Here is a 21941-nt window from a genome sequence, read left to right as displayed (position 1 = left end):
TATTTATCACAGCAACAAAGGAAAACTTACAAGAATTTTCTGCATAGTCTATTAAGACTCACCCACACACCAAAAAGTGTTCACCATAGAGATACCAGTGCATCATTTCGGAGGAGAATGAGCACTGTGCTTTCCGTCGGTGACCTCCCTAAAAACACACTGCAACCAGAGTTACAGCAACGACTGCTCCCTCTAGCCAGAGAAATGAACCACATCCTATATACTGACACCAACGTTAGCCTTTCGCACTGCATGTTGACACACTAAGTTTCCAATTGATCCACCTTCCGTGGCATATCCTGACATAAAAATACGGTTTCAGTAAGCAAATGGATGGCTATACATGTACATAGGAACTGACATCCAATGTGATTCAGTTAAGAGAGCTTTCGAACTGTACACGTATGTAGGACATTTGTTTCTCCATTGAAACGCCTATGCGACACAAAAAGGCTACTTTTATCGTCAGTATTGGAAGCAAAAGTCCACTTTCCCAACATCAATATACAGTATTACTCTCTAACATACTGACCATATCTTGCAGCAACACAAATGATCAAACTATTGTTTATGAATCAAATTACTGGAGAAATAAGCCTCATGTTATTGGACTCTTGATCTACACTTGAGACTCTTTCAAAATGAAATTACACAAGTCAAGTAAAGAATCTGGAAAATGTAAATAACATTGTACTGTCTTGAACACATTCACTAGCCCACAATGATGAACCACATTTCTGAATTAGAATTCACCATTAAATGATGTTGACTAGCGCAAAATTGTTGTTCAACAAATACATCTGTAAATAATTTGTAACACAGCAGAAACCCGCATCAAGGAGACTCTGACAATGAATGTAAACAAGTTTCCGGAATGCGATGCTGCCTTTGTTTCCCCAAAAGACAATTTCTATATATGTGTGTGTGTGTGTGTGTGTGCACTGGAAAACATGACAGGTTGACAGCCAAGGAAGAGACCAAATCACGGATTGCTCTCCAGGATGAGCTAAATTGCTGGCAGGGATTACATCACAAACACCCAGTCAATCCGCAGCATCACAAGACAATAAGACGCGCGCCGAACAAAATGGGAAGCTGCATGAGTGGCACAGAGAAAAACCACTGACCAACACTGGAGTGTCTCCGGAAGCGACAGCATCTTCCAGCATCAAAGCAAAGTCCTCTCCATCATTTTTTATTTTTTTTCTCATCCTCATTTTAAAGACAGAACTTTCCGGGGTGCCTTCGCCAGATATCGAAAGTGCTCTTTAATTGGCGAACCTGACAGCGGGCTTTTGATCTCACCTAAGGTAGAGACAGTGGTATGTAAATGCATCCGCTTTGCTATTCACCAGCAGAAGTTTAATCAGGTCAGACAACTTTAGCTCTGCTGCGCACAGGCTTTTCTCCTGGGTAATATCGCTCTAATACGGAAGGAGCTGGGGGGCGTACCATCATCCTTTACAATCCAGCCATACAAGAGGTCAAGCTGGGGTTCGGGGCTTGGTCAGTCTTGAAGCGGCTCACAGCATCTAAACGATATTTGAATGAATGCATATGAATAATGTATGAACATTATCCATGTGCGTTGACAGAAATCCCATTGGTGCTCTTTGTTGATGATCCATAAGTATTGGCCTTACTCTTCACTACACTCACACTGTCAGATGTCAGTCGGTATTTTGAACTGGCAACCCACCCAAGCAGCTGGTAGAGACTCCAGCCGGGGAAAAAGAAAGTGAATTTACAATACAATGATTATATATTTTCTTAAATGATTTTAATAGAAAGCAAGATGTAAAGCTCAGTCCTGAATTTTGGAGATACACTCAAATGCAGTGGTACCTCGGATTTCGAACGTTCCAGACTTCGAACAAAAAATTCGAGATTTTTTAGCTTCTGATTTTGAACTAAAATCCAGTGGGCGGACCGATCTGCTGAGCCACGACGCGCTTTGTTATTGTGTGTAACGCAGCCTCTGTATGCAGACGTGTCCCGTTAGCTACATTTACTGACTGTTTTTTCTTCATATTGAGGTGTAAAACCTTTCCTGTCTCTGCACTGGACCGTGGTAGAGTGTCACAGGGGAGGTGCTCGCTCTCCACACCTCCGAGGCTGGAGCGCTCACTCCAGGGTTTGATGTCCTGTTGTGGGCTGGAGCTGGGACAGGGATGAGGCGAGTCTGGGACAGAGCTAAGTGACTTGGTTTATGACTTTGTCACAGCCAAACTGCACAGAAGCGCACATTCAGAGCTGGACACGCACCGGGCACCTCTTCACTTCTGGAGAGACGTCACTCACTCGGCAACCCCTCCCACATGCAGCGGCCACACACATAGAGGAACAGCGCACCTGCAGCAGACACTCTACATTCACGCCGACAAAAGACTGTTTTAAGGCTTGGAACCCATTATTTCTTTTTCATTCATTGTAATGGGAAAAATTGATTCAGATTTCACACAAACCGCTTCTGGAACGGCCGTCTGGAACGGATTGTGAACCGAGGTACCGCTGCATTCTTTCTGTGCGGTGGTCCTTTCACCCCCACATATAGGGCTGAAAAGCCCAGCCATTTTAAAAATAAAGGTCATGTTAGGGACACTAATAGCCCATCTCGTAATTTTCTTGGGAGTGAACTTTTATAGTAACCCATTAACTGAGGCGCCTCAGACATCCATTAGTCTCCGGACAAAATGACTCAAAAATGCCAATAGATATAAGGATTGCACACAAGATATTTATGGTCTTTTAGATGTACATTTCTATGACTCATTGGCAATAACAGGCGAGGTACTCCTGTAATGTGAGCAGGAGAAGATAATGGCACCATCAAAACAACTTCACCACGCAGCCAAATAAAAAGACATTTAGTTAAAAACAATAGCTCAGCACCACAATAGAAATGAGTAGTGTTGACAGAGAGGAAAAAAAACACCATCTCATGAATGTTAAATGAAACACTTAGACCCAGTAGACACCAGGTGTACAAGAAAATGAGCTGCCTCTCCAGGTGGTTTGAAAAGCTGAATTTAAGAACAGAAAATCCTTCCTGAATAGAAGACAAATGGAGCAGGTGTGTCTCCACGGCAGCAGAGATCCTGAAGCAAATCTGCTTTTGACTCTCTACACTTTTGCCTCAATTCATCCCCAAGCTGCAGCATTGCTGATAGGAACGAAAAGTAAAAAGTCTTACGCAGCAGGAAATGAGACGCCGGCACAAATATCTCTGACCTTTACAATTAAGTCGGGGCTTTGTAGGAGATGGAGAAACTGCTGTCTAACTGAGAAATCAGACCCTTTGACAGAATCAACACCTGAGCAAGTTTGTCAGGAAACAATTTGTCGAGCGCGTTGCAGTCATTACTAGCCAACACCCAGCTCTTCGCAGCATATAAAGACTAAAAAAGGTCTCATGTTTGGCTCATTTCAGTGGCTTTTCTCCATAAATCTTCAGTTCAGTCAAAACCGTGAGTTAACTAAGGTTTTGAAATCACAATTTCAAAGGGTTTCAGCCTGAAAACGCCTTGAGATAAAGGCGTACTGTACATGGTAAAAGTTTGGGGAGTAAATTCACTCATCTAATTCGTACGTTATGACATCACCAGGTGGCGTCCATATTGAATAACATAACTTTAACAGATGTTCGTCTGCTCCATTGTCTTTTACACCATGACTGGTAACTCACCACTGCTATGCGCTGTATTTTTAGCCGCAGCTGCCACTATTTAACATCCCTGCCGTCACAATAAGCACATGCTTTTTCAAAGCATTGAATGAAGTATGTGCTGCCTTCAAGTACAACTTAACGTAAGAGTAAATATTCCTCCTGAAGAATCTCAGCTTGTCGTAATTCTGCAACTGTGGTGCTTGAAGGGTTAAGTATTTAAGGTCTTCTATTAACATGGTGACCAAGAACTTCTCTCACTTCAGCTCTTGACACTAGTCATGGGCTGGTGAGGCTTCATGAAACAGTGTCCTCATCTTCAGGTCTCAGATGGTGGTGCTCTCAGTTTAAAAATGATGTGAGGTGTCATTGCCATCTAGCGGACTCCGACGATGAGGACACTGTTTCATGAAGCCTTGCCAGCCCATCATGACTTGACACGAATCTGATATGACATGAACCTATCCTAAAATATATTTAAGTAAAATCATTTTCCTAAAAAAAAGATTCGCATTGAAAGTGTGGATGGCCCAGCCTCTTCAAATGTGCCTCCAAATGACACCAAAATTGAAGGCGTCAAGTTCAAACTTCACAGCAGGAACCTATGAGAGGACCGCTTAAACATCTAGAGGGTTTTGAAAGGACTCCTGGCAAACATAAGGACGAAGGCAACAGGTGCTTACTGTTGAACTCCAACTGTTTGAGCCTGTTAAAGGTTAGCCAAAATGCTTACGCGGCTTAAGTGTTAATGGAGCTAAAGTGCTCACTGTTTAGATTGATCGTGTGCTGCCAGACCCAAGACATTCACTGGTTGCTAGACTTTACTGGGTTCTAATGGACTCGGACGTGCAATGAGTTATGCCCTAAAGTCAATATACCTAACCCAGGCTGATGGCATTATCAAATGATGCAAATTCTCTCCAATTTGCTGACGTCCCACCGCTGCAAGTGCGTCTCACTTTATTCAAGACGGCCACAGGTTTGCACAACATCTCATTTATTCCAGCCGTTTGTTTTTATCGTCGTAAGCTCAGCAAACACTTCCACAGTAACCGTCGATACGCCCGTCGTTTGATCAATTAAAGTAATAAATTACATTTCACGGTCCTTTATTCTTAAGTTTCCTCAGAGTCTTTCCCCTAATTTTGACACAAATACATTCTGACACACAAATATGAACGCAGCCAGGCTTATGAATACAATAATATCACCACTTTTGATAACATTGAAACTACAATAATAATATTTCTATTATGAGTAATTACATTTTTTTAGATATACAGTGGTACCTCGGTTCTCGACCACAATCCGTTCCAGACGGCCGTTCGTGAAGTGATTTGTTTGAAATCTGAATCAATTTTTCCCATTACATTGAATGGAAAAAGAAACAATGCGTTCCAAGCCTTAAAACAGGCTTTTGTAGGAGTGAATGTAGAGCGTCTGCTGCAGGTGCGCTGTTCCTCTATGTGTGTGGCCGCTGCATGTGGGAGGGGTTGCCGAGTGAGTGACGTCTCTCCAGAAGTGAAGAGGTGCCCGGTGCGTGTCCAGCTCTGAATGTGCGCTTCTGTGCAGTTTGGCTGTGACAAAGTCATAAACCAAGTCACTTAGCTCTGTCCCAGACTCGCCTCATCCCTGTCCCAGCTCCAGCCCACAACAGGACATCAAACCCTGGAGTGAGCGCTCCAGCCTCGCAGGTGTGGAGAGCGAGCACCTCCCCTGTGACACTCTACCACGGTCCAGAGACAGGAAAGATTTTACACCTCAATATGAAGAAAAAACAGTCAGTAAATGTAGCTAACAGGACACGTCTGCATACAGAGGCTGCGTTATACACAATGGGTCAGCTGATCGGTCCGTGCACGTTTTTTCCGGCTTTTTTCGGGGGCGTTCGAGTTCTGGATTTTCATTCGAAATCCGAAGCAGAAAAATCTCGAAACTTTTGTTTGAACTCCGATTTGTTCAAAGTCCGGGACGTTCGAAAACCGAGGTACCACTGTATTATGTATATTTAGGAATATTTTGCTTCGTTGAAGAACAGTGGCTGTAATTTGATGCAAACTAAAGTAATAAAAAATAGACAAATGGCTCCATAGTTTGCAATAGTTAAAGGAAAAAAAATAGCAGTACATTTCCTACCCCTGCTGCGCAGTAGTACAGCTCACATTTTCATATGACTGTGCATGGCTCGGTTTGCTAATGGGGTTCAAAATGCATGCGTGTGAATTTTAAGCAGGTGATCACAAAACCACTGAGAAGCATCTTTGACTTTCAAAACAGAAATACCATCTGTTCACTGGTGCCAGTCCTGGGGGAAGTAAGTCAGAAAAGTGGCAGACTATAAATAACGCAGGGCCCCATGCGGATAATAAAGGAAACTGGAACATTGACACATAAGGCGTCCGTTCTTGAATAAAATGTGCGCTTGTAGTTCTGCAGGCGGTTCAAGGAGAATAGCGACGTCACAGTGTGATTCGCTCTAATGTTGTCCGGAGCACCTCCGGCACCGAGGCAGAATAAAATGGGAGAAATAGTGTGAATGTATTCATTACTGTCGCAACGGTGGGGTGTCAAACAAAAAAAAAAACTTTATTTGTATGATCAGCGAGGAGGCTGTGAAAAGCCTTGTAAAACACTGGCAGGAACCACTTTTCATCCAAATACATATAAACATTTGCACCCACTAGACTAGTGTTGGCCATGACCAGCTACTTTTCAAAACACATCCGCGACAAAAACCTACTGATAGCAACAAGTACTTCACAAGTCTCAAACCAGAAACTTCCCTCTGTTCATGCGCACCCCACTATTCATTCAAATCTGAACCGGACACCCCACAGCTGACGCGATGAAACAGCCTTTATACATGCCCTTATTAATATGCAAAGACATCCCATCTTCATCTTACAGTGTCAGTGGAGAAGAAATATCACCACCAGAAATCACTTCTGAGCCATGATGTTTGAAACCACCTGCACTATAACATCCAAAATGAGGAAACACTGGAAGATGGCAGACACTTATGAATAATGTATCCCTCCGCGTGCTGCAGCGGAGTTTCTAATATATGTATCAATGCCATTTGCACAATCTTCCGGCGATAGTCAGACAGCTGGGAGAGCAACTCGACAGTGCTTGATGCGACGCGTGAACGGGTTGTCGAACAGTTCAGCACTTTCGTATAGGAAATATCAAAAGAAAATATGGAGCACAAGTTACATATTTAAAAGTTTGGTTGGGGAAAGACAGAAAACTTTAAAGGTCATTTTAACATCTTATTTGAAAAGTTGTTCCCTACAAATGGCTCACATTTCAATACAAAGTAGGACAGAATACCAGATGTGAGCGCAAGCAGCTTTGGACAAGTGGAATTTAGTAGTGTCAAATTTTGCTCGAGTTCAAACATTAATAGTGGAAAATGTTCACGTTTTCTCATCAATATTTGGGGAGAAAAACACACTGTAACGCTGAGGTTTTCAGTCGCATCAACAGTGTTTGGTGGAATATTGTTTTCATTGAACAATGGAGTCAATTGTCACTGGAGAGTGCTGAGACTAAAAAAAAAAGTTGGAAAAACAAGTTTAAAAAGTGTGTATATCTAGTAAGACCCAAATAAAGCGGATCTGACACACAGACGGAAAATAGAAAAAAAGGCGTTTTGACTTTCTCCGAGGCTTTATCTTAACTTGATAGTTGCACACAGTGCAAACTTCTGGAAATTCAAACTGCACTGTTATTCGTGGAGCTGGCTGAAAACACCTTGTAATTTCCCCTTGTTTGGCTCCTTTTTCCAGTTCCTCTCCGACAAAAATAGCCTGTATTATTTTCATAGTGGCTTTGAACTCACCACAGCCGTTAAAGTCACATATGTTAGTCGTTTATTTTTTTTTTTTGCTTTTTTTCACGACAGGATCGTACTATTTTTGGACAGCGTACTACTCCAGTCTGTTCAGAATGAATCCTGAAACCAACACAGCTTTACGTTCACAACCGTGACTAGTCATCTCAAGACTCCCACGTGCATAAATCAGGCGGTCACTTTAACTTTTTTTTTTTTTTTTTGAATGCAGCAACTCACAGAAATCAAATATAAAAAAATACAGAATCAATGCCTTTATTAAAATGAATTTGTTCATCTTCTATTTGTGTGTTTCATTCCAATATCATGAAAAACAATCCCAAATTTGCTGAGGTTGCTCACCGCGTACATTTGACTTTAAAGTTGGCGTTGAGCTTGAAAAGTACCTGTTGGTAGAACAATGCAAAGGGGCTGAAATCCCAGGGGCTACCTCCTCCTCAGGTACCAGCAAGGACGGGAATCTGATCCAGCCAGGTCACGTTTGAGCGACACTTTCAGAAATCCAAAACCATAAGTGAGGCAAAAACACATGGCTACACATGATACTAGTAGTTGGATACACTGCTATCTTGTTGAGATTTATATCCTGACTCTTCTTCGCAAGCTGATCCTGTTTTATTTTTTTAACCAACCAATCTTAAAATAATTGCTGCTTTTGATCACATTTCACTTGAGGTAGTTGGATTTCAAAGGTGGTTACAGCTCTTCATTGAGTCAGATCAGAAGAAACTGCGCAGTTCTGATCATATATATATATATATGAACAAAAGCAACCAAATAATCCAATGTTAATAGCATATCATGGAGCAGAAAGAAAATAACTTGATACTGACAAATGAAATGACGAATGTTGCCATGGCGATGAACCTGCATTGTCTCATCTCCCCTAAACCACATCAAGCTCGGAAGCTCCGCGGCCTGTTAAATTTGCCTGCCACAACATTCAATTAAAGACTTTAAAGAAAAGAAGACTGCCAGTCGTCAGGCGGACAAATGGAAAAACAAATTATGAAACCGCCACGATGGAGCTGCAAACCTTGATTTAACAAAAGGCATGTGATCCCTAACTTGCACTGCCGACACCATGCAGGTTCATAACCATAGGAGCCAGTTGTTCATGACTCTTACTTGCGTAAAAACTAATTCAATACTGCAGTGGAAGGGGAAGTGGCGATCAGTGTGTGGAATTAAATCTATCTAGAATCAAGTCCTTTGATCCTGCCGTCATTATCCTTTTAATAAAAAGCAGAACTATCAAGTAATGTGATCAACCCTCCGCACTTCCGCCGCATACTGATGTCCAATTATCTGCTTCTAGGTCCGTTCACTTTTACCCCAGTGTGCAGTGTGATTAAGTGCTAGAACATGAATCACATATATCAATGAACTCTGCACAGGAGAACATGGAAGATGGTGATCAAAGGAACCACATTGCAGGCAAAGACACTGCATAGATTTGAGCCGCCGTTTAGTTTCTTCCAAAACAAGTGGCATTTTCTTATTCCCATGGTATCACTAAAGCTTAGGTGTCAACTCAGATGGGTGTGTTTCAGTGGCAGCCCAACCCGATAATCCGGTAACAACCCTTAAAACGCTTTAGAGACGTGCGGCGTGAGGTCAGCATTAATCTCACTTAGCCATCAAAGTGGAGCTTGTAAGCAATGTTGCCAGTGTTTGTTGATAGTCATTGGGGTATTTAAACATTGATACCGAGACACACCACAAAGCAAATACTACATCAAGTAGTTTGAATAAATGAGCTCCAGTATGTGCCAAGTTTTTTCAAAACTTTAGATCCACAACTGCATGATCATGAATGATGACATTCAAAAATCCACTTTCAACAAGTTCCTTTTTCAGCAGATAAAAACCCAGCATTGCAGCTCAGGTCCACCCTTTAAAATAAATCACAGTGGCAGGGAAAGAAGTTGCCTTCTGCTCTGTTTGATTTTTGTTCCAGCTTGTAAAACAACCTTTCACTGCTCCTGAGATCCTTTTAAAACTCAGCTAGTTATGCACATTTTAAGCCCCCAGATACACCTGCAGCATACTTTATTTTCAGTGCACTTTTGATCTTACATTTATTTTTGCAGTCTCTTACTTCTATTAGATTAGATTAAGATAAAAAAATATATATATTTATTTCATATCTACTGACCAGCTTTGAATGCATCACATGGCGGTGTGTTACAATGAATATATGCTTGAAATGGTGACTAATTCTATTACATTAACTCAATTATAGAGAGCACTTTGGATTATATTCTCATGTATGTTAAGAAAAGAAAGACATCTTGATGGATGGGTCCATTTTAACCGACTAGTTCCAACCAATTACTGAATTACGCGACGCCAGATGGTCGTCATGACGACTGAGGATGCACATTTTACCCATCAGAACGAGTCATTTGAGCCGTTCTCTCAGGGCTTTTATGCAAATGTGCCGGTTCAGGGTGCTGTTTTTAAGGTGAATGAGCAAAGGGTTTAGGAAATACATTCACGTGTTTCTCTCCAGGCGGAAAAGAAAAGGATGTTTCTTCGTACAGCGAATCAATTAAATAAATAAATTTAAAAAAAGTAAATTGAGAGGAACTTGTATAAATGCTTTTAGGGTCTAAAGAGAGCCTTGATAATTTGGTTTCAGGGATTGGTTTAAAAATTAAAGGCACTCATGAATGTCTGCCATAGAAGCAGCGCGCACCACCAGAAACCTGTGGTTTGAATGATCGTCTTTGGGCGTTGTTGTTGAAGCTGCAAAATAAATGAGGATGGAATCAACCACTCCTCCCCTCTCCAGAGACTCTTGGGGGTCCTTGAACGCAAGTTGTGGCACCGCAGTTAGAGACCACAGAGAGGGCAGATGCATCCAGGAGAGGGAAGATGTGGTCGGCAGGGTGGGGGTGGCTGTGGGGGAGGTGGTCCCCTCCGCCCTGTATAGCCAAGGGAGCGATTGGATTGGCCCCTATTGTATACACTGAATGGCTGGTCGGTGGCGCTCAATACATGGCGACAAGCCAGATTTGAAAAAGGAGAAAAAAGAAAACTACAAATCATTTTACGCGTCATTCAAACGTGTTGGCGCTGAGATCCCTCCGAGCGCGTAAGTTTGGAAAACTACGCCAATGTGTGGGGACCAGACGCCTGCGCGGTCTGAGGGGAAGCCGGGGCGACAGTGCGCCACATATCGCCTCGGAACCAAAGTGGAGATGTATATTCATAACCAGGTTGGTCGGTTTGAGACAAAGCGTCTGCGCAAAAAAAGAGGAGCGCGTCGGTCGCGACTCCACATCCGTGCGTCACGATTCAACCCGCGTATGCAGAGGACGCGGTCAGAGTTTGGAATACGGCGTTAAATAAAGCTGAAAGATCGCATCAGCGACTGGAAGTAAAGTGGGAGAACTAAAAAGCCACGTTGCAGTCAGCATCCCCGTGACCTTAAATTTCCAGAGGCCACATTACATGCGCTTCTGTGGTCAGTTTTCCTTGTATTTTCCAAGCGATTCTGTCACATTTGCGCGAGGAAAACAGAGACGCGGGTGAGTGAGCGGTACTTCAGGTGTCACAGATAAGCGAGATGACGCGTTTTAAAACTCACATTTTACATTCGGGCGGACTATTTCACGCGAGAAAGTTGACACGCGTCCACTCCAACAGCGGAGCTGAACTGTCCGGAGACAGAGAGAGTGGAGCCGCCAACGGGACCAGAGGATGCTGCTGCACCATCAACACTGACCGGCCTGGCGTCTCACTTGTTTCCCCTTAAAACTGCAACTTACCTGCACAGCCGATTAAAAGCAATCCCCAGATGATGTCCCTTGTTTGAAGCATTGTAATGAGTCACCGATATTCTCCGCGCTCGAGCGAGGTGTCTCTCCTCTATATAGATACGAGCCTCTCCAGGAGGAACTGCGCTGTCGGATGGGTTTTTGGTCCTTGTCGCTCCCCGTGTTGGACAGGCTGCAGCCGGAGAAGGCGCTCGCACACACGCACTGACTGAGAGGACACTGACGCGAATTACTCCGCCCGGTAGTCTCCGAACCCCCAGCGCACAGAGCAGCACCCACACGGGGGCGGGTTTAACCGAGCGCAGGAACAAAGTAGTGCGCGGAGGAGGCTGAGTAGACAGCAGATGGCCAACTAATTCGGATTATTGAGTTTATAACGGAGCTGCTGGTGGTTTACCAACGCAGGGAGCGAGGGCAGGGTCCCGTGTATGATGGAGACCAGTGATTAACAAGTAGTAAAGTCGCAAATGTACATTTTTACCCGAGTTAAAGAGCGTAGCTTTATCAATGAGCGAATGAAGTACAATGAAGTACCCTCGCATGATATATATACATATGTATGTGTATATATATACACATATATATGTCTGAAATGATATATATATATATATATATATACATACAGTATTGTATATATATATATATACTGTATATATATACAGTATTGACACTGTATATATATATATATATATATATATATATATATATATATATATATATACAGTGGTACCTCGTTTTTCGTTGTCTTGGACTTCAAACAAATCGGAGTTCAAACAAAGATTTTGAGATTTTTTTGCTTCGAATTTCGAACGAAAATCCAGAACTCGAACGCCCCCGAAAAAAGGCGGAAAAACATAACGCGCGCGGACCGATCAGCTGACCCACGACACGCTTTGTTATTGTGTATAACGCAGCCTCTGTATGCAGACGTGTCCCGTACATTTACTGACTGTTTTTTCTTCATATTGAGGTGTAAAACCTTTCCTGTCTCCACACTGGACCGTGGTAGAGTGTCACAGGGGAGGTGCTCGCTCTCCACACCTCCGAGGCTGGAGCGCTCACTCCAGGGTTTGATGTCCTGTTGTGGGCTGGAGCTGGGACAGGGATGAGGCGAGTCTGGGACAGAGCTAAGTGACTTGGTTTATGACTTTGTCACAGCCAAACTGCACAGAAGCGCACATTCAGAGCTGGACACGCACCGGGCACCTCTTCACTTCTGGAGAGACGTCACTCACTCGGCAACCCCTCCCACATGCAGCGGCCACACACATAGAGGAACAGCGCACCTGCAGCAGACACTCTACATTCACTCCTACAAAAGTCTATTTTAAGGCTTGGAACGCATTATTTCTTTTTCCATTCATTGTAATAGGAAAAATCGATTCAGATTTCGAACAATTCGCTTCTCGAACGGCCGTCCTGAACAGATTGTGGTCGAGAACCGAGGTACCCCTGTATATATATATATATGGAGTCATTTCACACAGACTCCAACGAGGTGCTCAACACACCATCAATGGTCTCAGCAGTGGTCAGGGGTCAGCGCGACTGGGTCTGTGCCGCATCTCAGAGTAAAATAACCTTTTACAGTACTTCATTACTGGATTGGACCACAATTAGCTTTGGACACTCAAAAACCTGTCTCATTTATATAAGATATGTTTTTGTTCGTACTGTTTTTACAAGTGAAGAATGCTCATATGAGAGTTTGAACATGGATGGAAGAAGAACCAGCCTAATAGAGGTTAACTGTGAGGAAGACCCGATCTAGCATTTTTATCTGTTAACAGTTCCAGGTCATGAATACAAAAAGTAGAAGATGATTTCAGTTGACTGGTGGCTGGGGTCATGTATTCGATATTTGGAATGAAGTCACTACTTTCCTGCAAAGAACAAAGAACTGAGACACCTTTTCTCAGGACCACCTCTCCAGTTTTGCCGGGAAATGTCATATGAAGTAAGAAATGCCAAGAGGCGTGGATGTTTCAAACAAACACACGGTAGCGGCTCCCATCCATTCTACATTTTCTGGACATATAAATCATGATGCCTTGGTTTTGTTGAGCTCAGATTAAGACTAAACAGTAGTGATGGGTAGACGAGGTTTCAAGAATCAGTGTCCTGATTTTCAGAGGTCACCAGATGGTGCTGTCTGACGTGAAATGTTTGGACTTGAATAACTTCAATGAAGCCTCACATAGTTTCTAAACCAAGAGCGCCATCTAGCGGCCTCTGAAAATCAGAACACTGTTTCATCAACTGCAACGCTGTTTCATGATGCCTCATCTACCTGTTACTACAAGACATTAAATAACTGTTGCAGGTTTGAACACAGATCTGAGGTGTCTCTGTCAGGTGTCTCACCAGAATGATTGACACCATGTTCCACTTTGGTTTTGAATGCCTTCATACTAGTGGTTAAGTATGTGCAGTGCTTGAACATGTCAATATCGGGAAGCTAAACTCAGAACCAGAATGCTGTTGTGGCTGCACGCACTTGAAAAGCCCATTCTTTCCTCTTGTGTGGTTCATTGGAAATCACTATTTCCAACAACTCAAAGACGCGTGTCAGAGCTTCCTTCATTCCTTTTGAGCTGAGGTTTTTGTAAATTGTGAAAATCATGAAAAGAAAGTTTTATTTTTTAAATTGACCAGAGGAGGACTTAACAAGCGAGTATTAAAAATTCATTTCAACTGCTCCATCTATCCACTAATTTGCTCCAAATAGTCATCGGCAAAGTAGAAGTATGTGGTTGACAGACACAAGGTCCCGCTCGCTTGTAAAATACAACATGAAGTATGTTTTGAGCGTTTCATTTTCCTTCAGAGAACATCCACCAGTTTCATATAAAATAGTATTATCTGAACACCAAAGTGGCCACACGCCTCAGAACTGGTTCCTTAGTCAAGATCCCTGTGTTTTCAAAGTAGCGATCTTGTTATATTTTTGGAAACTTAAATATTCAGTGGTTTCTTTCCCATCCGTACTCTGTGAAGCCATAGTCAATTCAGCAAGGGCCTATCATTTATTGTAGTAGGCTCCAGTAGTGCACCAGAATATTAGCCCCACTCGCTAAATTTAAGAAGAAACACAGATCTTGTTCATACATAAGCTGCAGGGGCAGTGGTGCTGTCTGCACCGTAGAAAGGTCATTGGTGCATCTGGCTTAAAAATGCATGATCACTTCTAAACTAGTTTTGACACCAGCATTGAGACTGACTCATGAAACAAACTCAGCAACGTTCTGTACTTGAACTCCATGAACTCCTCATATCATTTATTTATATTAAAGTGCACGAAATGCGCTGTTTTTTGCCACGAGTCCGAAGTTGCAACACCACAGTCGGTCTCAGCTGCTGCTTCTCCGGTCCTCCAGGAGATCGGCTCTGTTGGCGGAGCTCCGGAAAAATCCACATATTTGCAACGTTGTTGTTCAGGGTTCAGACCGCAAGAAAAAAGTAGCAGCTTATAGTCCAGAGATTACAGAATTTTTGAGGTTTAAACATGTGACCGCCAGTCGATAACCAGGATGTTCCTTCTCACTTCACGGTCCGTCTTTATTTTCACATTGCAGATTCTCAGAGAAGGCATCAAAGCTATGAATGAAAACATGATGATGATTTATGTAGTAAACATGTTCTATATTTTATATTCTTCAAAGTAGCCACACCTATGGTCGTAACTGAAATGGAAACTGAAAAGTTTTGCAGCGAACTCGTGTAAAATATCAAACATATTTAGTCTTCTTTGCTACATAATTCCATGTATTGTGCTTCACATATGTGTTATCTACACTATAGACAGTAGTAAACATACAGAAAAAATGGATGTGAATGTGTAACCAAACTGGTACCGTGCTTGTTTGATTTATTTTTCTTTTGAGCGTTTCACAAATGTAAACACAACTCACAGCAGAAATTCATATTTTCTGGGAAGGTTGAAAGGCAGATATCGCTGCGTAAACGCTGGAGACGGCACATTTTCATCTGCTAATGGTTGTGTATAAAGCACGGCAATGAGGAAAATGCATTCCAATGAAGGGGCAGTTCGGCTGGAAATTGCAGAAAAAGGAATTAGTGCAATTGCTTGTCAGCAAGCTGTAAGTCGTCGTCGCCTGCAGCTCCTGAGAGACGCATTTTATCAAAAATGACTGAGACATCCTCCAGGTGTGTGGATGTGAAAGGCATAATTAGCGGAATTCAAGGCTCTCTTCATCCTCTATGAACGACTTTACAGGCTTTTTGGGAGCCAACGACTCACCTGTGTAGTGCCCTGAAGTATCTGCTGGAGCCACCGACACGCGAACAGGGAGTTTAGATAACTGCTTTTGACCCTAATTCCTGTTTTGCCTTCAACTAAATGCTTCCTTTGCTACAATGCCTAAAGGGAAATGTGTCAGAAATTAAAAACCAAAACAGACACTGGATCTATTAACTCCCATTAAGTAAAAAACTGTGAAAGATTCAGGCTATATTTTAAGTATTTATAATTTATTACATAAATTTAAGTGGGTATAAGTATAATACACCAGCATTAATGCGGAAGCTACTATAATATAGGCATTAAGAAATACTCCATGATGCTCATATCACGCTTTATTCAAAGCATTCGACCACGCCTCTTCTAAGCCGATTGGTTGAAGCATATTACAGCGGGTGAAGAGGGCGGAGCTAGACGGTGGGCGGAGTTACTGTAGGCTATGGGGTGAAAGAAATGGTTTCAGAAATGCTTCAAAGTTAAGAATAAATATGCATTTTCTAGTGCTCTAAAAAAAATACAAGGATTTACAACGCAAATTTGTTATTTACTTTTTAATAATTTTTGTTGTTGATAGAAAATGTGTTTCAGAAAACTGGGTGCTAAACGTCAATGGTAGACATAGTTGTAAAATAATACACTGCAACAAGCCGGTTCCTACGAGGCCCTGGGTGTGGCATGCATGACTTTATATTTTTTTGCCCGAGATAACAATTATTAATTTTTATCTCGTGATAATTTTATATCAAGATACAATGGTAAATGTCAGCGCATGCGTAGCTGCCTCTCTGGCAAAGCTTTTTGTATACGTCCTCCTGGAACCACTACGTCTCCCATGGCTTTGTAACTGTTCGCCAACGTTGTCAGTCACTGTCTGCAAGTCTGTGCGCTTTTAACACTCTGATCAAGTGGCTTCTTCTCAAAATAATACCATAAGTGGCTAAGCTACATGTTTTACGCGTCGTTGGAAGCGACATGCATGACTTTATTTTTTTTTATCCCGAGATAAAAATTATGTCGGGATACAAATTATCTTGAGATAACTGTTATGTCGGGAGAAAAAAATATAGTCATGCATGCCACATGTGGTATTATTATGAGTAGAAGCCACTTGATCAGAGTGTTAAAAGCGCACAGACTTTGCCGTCGGCAATATTCTGACTTGCAGACAGAGACTGACAACAGTTACGAAGCCATGGGAGAGATAGTGGTTACAGGAAGTAATCGTTTCTTGAGATCAAAATTATCTCGAGATAACTGTTATCTCGGGCTAAAAAAAAAAAAATAAAGTCATGCATGACACATCCAAAAAAATAAACACATGCATGTCACTTCCAGGGCTCGGTGGGTTCCTACTGCTGTTTTTGGATAGCAAATTTGACAACAGTGAAGGAAAAAACAAAAACACCAAACAACATTAAAAATACCAGCTTGTGTCGTGAGTTTGACGGCCAAAGCAAACTCTTCCAAGACAGCTCAAAGAAGTGGGCTGCAAAAATATTCCTTCTCTTTTCTGGACAGATTAATTGTTAAAAGACGCGTCAGAGGCAATATTTGAACTAGGCGTCCGACTCCTGACATGCAGAAACAGAGATATAAATATCACGCTTTCATGTGCAAAATGAAACTGCGAAACATGATTCTTTCAGAAGGGATGCTTTGAGAAATATGGCTGTTGTAAGAGAATGATGAAGATTGCGCTCAGATAGAAGATCATATCACAGCGATTCATTAATGGTGCAGTGCGTTTTGTCGGGAGTCATTTGCTGGTGTCATTATCATAAAGCATGCGGAGTAATGTATTATATTATGCTCGACTATTTCTAAAGAGAGCAGCATTTTTAAAATAAATGTTTCACTTAAATGAAGTATAAGTTAAATTAATATACTATAGCAAAGGCACAATAGATGGCAACAATAGTGACAAAGAAAGACATCAACAATAGAGTCTCAAAACAAGTTTAATTGTACTTTAAAGGTGGCTAACTATTTTTCAGCTTCTCTGACTTGTTATAAGCTACAACATTAAAAACAAACTACAAATGGCCTCAATAATAAAATGGACAAGAGAAAAAATGAAAATAATTCAGTAACAAGTATTGTTGTGTTCAAAGCAGCACTTGTTGCTGAATTAGATTTGAAAAGCATTAATGCATAGGACTTACAAATATATATAAAAAAAATTATAATAAATAAATAAAGTGCTCAGTAGTCTCGCCTCTAGAAAATGTGAGTAGTTGAGAAAATAATGCACCTGCACTGTTGCAAGATGGCAGCGACCACATTGTGATACTGCCACGATTATCTTTTTTTTTTATTATTTCAGTCAGAAACAAAACAAGTAAACACAGAGCATCTAACTGGATTAACATTACACTGGCGCTTAACCTTCTGCAAGGAAGTCATTAGGAAGTCATTTGCGTTAACTACTGAGGGTAACAGAAAGTGCAGTCACTATTGGCACGACTCCACTGAGATTGTGGTATTCACCTCTGAGCGACGGAGGCAGGAAATACTGGAGACTAAACAACATTTGCTGATTATTCATAATCAACAGCAGGTGTTTAGCATCTGTGGTTTTTTCCTCGGAAACACACGCTTGTCACCGCGTCACTGGAAGACTCTAAAAGATGAGACAGTTCTTTAGGTGAATGGGAGTACAGTGGTACCTCAGTTCTCGACCACAATCCGGTCCAGACGGCCGTTCGTGAAGTGATTTGTTCGAAATCTGAATCGATTTTTCCGCTGCATGTGGGAGGGGTTGCCGAGTGAGTGAGGTCTCTCCAGAAGTGAAGAGGTGCCCGGTGCGTGTCCAGCTCTGAATGTGCGCTTCTGTGCAGTTTGGCTGTGACAAAGTCATAAACCAAGTCACTTAGCTCTGTCCCAGACTCGCCTCATCCCTGTCCCAGCTCCAGCCCACAACAGGACATCAAACCCTGGAGTGAGCGCTCCAGCCTCGGAGGTGTGGAGAGCGAGCACCTCCCCTGTGACACTCTACCACGGACATAAATCTGGCACAGAGGAGGAACATGTATATTTAAACACAGTTCTATGAGGCATAAAAAGATGACATCAACCTAGTGATTTAAAATTCACGAGCATTTTCTGCCATGTAGCATGTTTATTTTTGTACATGGAGAGTGGTTGGTCACGGGAGGCATGTTCATGGCTTCACAGAGGAAAGGTAAATAGGCAAATATTATATTCAAGCCTTGTGCCATTACAAAACAGAAGAACAATCGAGAGACCAAAAAAAAACACAATTATAATTATCATTTCTGAAGAACATTGCAACCATTTATAATTATGTGCCGGTGCGGTGAGGTCAGTAATGGTTGTGTTGCAGAGCAGGAGGACTCAAAAAGAAGACAGGTGGAGACAAAATGCTGGATTAAAATAATGACTATATGGTTTGTACCAGTGCTTCATTTGGAAAGTACATCGGAGGGATGTCGCCACGGGCACAGGTCACGCAGCGTATGAAAATGCAGAAATGAAGAAAATACTGCTGAAAAGAACAGGCATATATATATATATATATATAAATGTATATGTATATGTGTGTGTGTGTGTGTGTGTGTGTGTGTGTGTGTTGTTTATGCTGCTTCATAGGGGACCAATTCTTGACAAAGCACTATCCTCACCTTATGTCTTCGTGGGGACCTTTTGCCGGTCCCCACAAATACAAACACAAGTGTGTGTGTGTATGTTCTGGTATTTCTATCTTTGCAAGAGCCTTTTTAATCAACGGAGTGAGAACATTTTTGCAAAGTGAGGGCATTTTCAAGTCTTATTCTGAGGGTTACCACTACAAAATATAATAGGGTATTAGTTTGGTTAAGAGTAAAGGTTAGGTTGAGCCATTTGCTTTGGATGGTTAGGTTTAGGGGGAGAAGCTGAGGAAAGCATTATATCAATGATGGTCCTCACTAAAGTAGGAAGACAAACGTGTGTGTGTGCACAAGTGTGTGCGTGTCATTTTTTTTTTTTTTTGTTTTAAACCGGAAACAAATGTTACTCCTGTTTGGCCTGTAAATTTCATTTCACACCGACAGATGAGTGCTTTAAGAAAGAATGTGCAGGGGATTCCAGTAAAGGGATCTGGTCCCGTTCTGGACAACAGTGTTTGCCAGATGTAGCTTTAAATGTATGTCTGAGGTCTGGGTGGTCTCTCTGCTGCGCCACCACAGCTGTCTACAATTTAAGTCAACATCTGCCGCTACCACGAGGAAAGGTGTGACAGTCCACGAGGGAAGAGAGAGGTATCATCAGACGACGCCAGGCCGCCTTAGGAGAGTTACAGATGCTGTCATCTCAGTGTGGGAGAAGATTGAGAGATGGTGGAGGGTGACTTGAGCAACTGGAAAATTGGAGATGGTGAGTGGAGCGGCACGCAGCAAAGGTGCGAGCAGCATGTGCAGCAGACCTGAATCTCTCGTGACATGACTAGGAGGTGAACTGTCTCCACAGTTTGAATCTATGTTTGCAAGTGTAAGATTTTTTTCTACAACAAAAGGATGAAAACCGTTCAGAGTCATTCCAAACTTACCTACTGTTTGCTAGCGGACTGTTTGTTGCCTCTGAAATTGCCTTCTGTGTTGGACACCACTGCCTGGAAATCCTTTCACCACGCTCTTCTTCATCGATCCCAAACTGTCCCCACTTCCTTCACCCCAAGGTTCTGACTCTGCTTCATCCTCACCCTTAAGTAAATCATTTTTGCCATATACCATTTGAATTCCTAAAAAAAAAAGCAGTTTGTTACCATAGTTACCAAACCTAGAGTACACCCCGGGAAACCAAGGAACCAAATATGAACATTTCTCTTTAAAATGTATTTCAATGTCATGCCTGTTCCCAACTTCTCCAAATTCATTTTTATTCCTTTCATTGTCTAGCGAAGGTGTGGAGTGAAATAATTTGCCTGAAGGTTTATTCAAAATTGAACGCTATAATTTCTTATTCCCGATAACATCCTCTTGTCTTTTTCACTGGTATAAAACACAATTATAAGTCTGCAAGAACATTCACTGGTTGCAAGGCCATTTAGAATATTAAAGAACGGTGGAAGGAATTTTTCTATTGTCCTCTGTGCTGTTTTCGCAGCGCTTGTAACAAGCACATCGGACTTACTCAAAAGATTCGCCCACAGAACACGGCCTCAGTGGGGGGTGTTTTTTTCTCTTTATATCCCAGGTGTCCAATTAAGTTGCACACTGGAACAGCAGGTGAGGCCACTGTCACTTCCTCGATGGCTGCTATAACTAGTGCGAAGGAAAGCCCTGCTTCACTCTCCATTCCATGGTGTTGAAGAGATTATGATGTCATAAAGGTGAAGCAGCTGTGCGTCTGCATTCAGGTTTGCAGATGACAAGCCGCACTCGACAGCTACATCCTGCCGTCAGAAGGCTCTCGCAGCACGGCCCATAAAACCGAACTCACTCAAAAATGATGGGAAAATGCCACGTATTGTTCAGGCTTCTTTGGCTGTCCTCAAAAAGCCCCCGCCAGTGATATTACAGCGCACTTGTTGGAGAGTATCAACCCGAGCTTTAATCTGCTGGGCCATAAGAGCGAAGCAGCATTGGTGTGAGTTTGTATTGATCTTTACAGCTCTGGCGGAACACAGCGCTGGAGAATTCCCCGGGGTGGCTTTAGGGTGATGATGATGACACTAGCAATAACCACAGCTTTATTCGTAATGGTTTATGATGAGAATGGACCAATCGTAAAAATAGATTTATCTCTGGAAACAAGGCGCTGAGCCTTGAAAACAAAAAAAGGGCAGCCTATTTATGAATATTTTATTGCTGGTTTGCCTCTAGCAGGAGAGGTTCCTCGCTGCAGAACAACCAGATCCAACCCCACTGCCCCAGGCCCAACTCCGCCCCCAGGGATCAAACCTGGCCAGTCATAGACGTCCAGAGCCAGCATGAAGCACAACTACGGCAAGTTCACGTGGAGATTTTAAACTTCATTTATGTAAGTAACCAAATGGAACATTAGGTTAATAACAAAGCACCATGTGGGGTGGTGGGTTCTATCTTGGCTTTTTTTTTCGAAGCTTAACCAATGTGAGTTTTGGGATTGAACCAGGGGTTGGACCTGTTGCTACACCACCCATTGGTCTACAGCAATGGGCCACATTAGAAACTGTATACATATTCCGTATTCTTTCAACAGAGAAAAACACAAAAATGGCCAATGAAAAAACAAGAACATGCTAGCACTGAAGTGGGGGTGACTTAAAGAGAAAGAAGAAAAAGGCAGAAAAAGTAGGACATTAGTTTTAGTCTGACGTCAAACGGGCCACGAAAATACAAGCATCGGGCTGCATATGGCCCCCGGGCCGCACTTTGCCCAGGTGTGGTCTACAGC

The 21941-nt window shown here is 42.3% G+C and overlaps 1 protein-coding gene across 13 annotated transcripts in view; it reads right to left on the bottom strand.

Moving 5' to 3' along the window:
* Positions 1-11548, bottom strand: part of LOC128748282 (neural cell adhesion molecule 1-like) — a 203620-nt gene extending 192072 nt beyond the window's left edge. For all 13 annotated transcript variants that reach the window (XM_053846905.1, XM_053846911.1, XM_053846908.1 and 10 more), the window contains exon 1: positions 11297-11548. In XM_053846905.1, the coding sequence (XP_053702880.1) occupies positions 11297-11348 (52 nt within the window). In that variant the 5' untranslated portion in view covers positions 11349-11548. The remainder of the gene's footprint in view (positions 1-11296) is intronic.
* Positions 11549-21941: the final 10393 nt, after the last annotated feature.

The sequence above is a fragment of the Synchiropus splendidus genome, chromosome 17 (genome assembly GCF_027744825.2).
Source record: "Synchiropus splendidus isolate RoL2022-P1 chromosome 17, RoL_Sspl_1.0, whole genome shotgun sequence".
NCBI lineage: Eukaryota > Metazoa > Chordata > Actinopteri > Syngnathiformes > Callionymidae > Synchiropus > Synchiropus splendidus.
The sequence above is the reverse complement of the archived record's forward strand: the minus strand, read 5'-3'. Positions and strand labels throughout refer to the sequence as shown.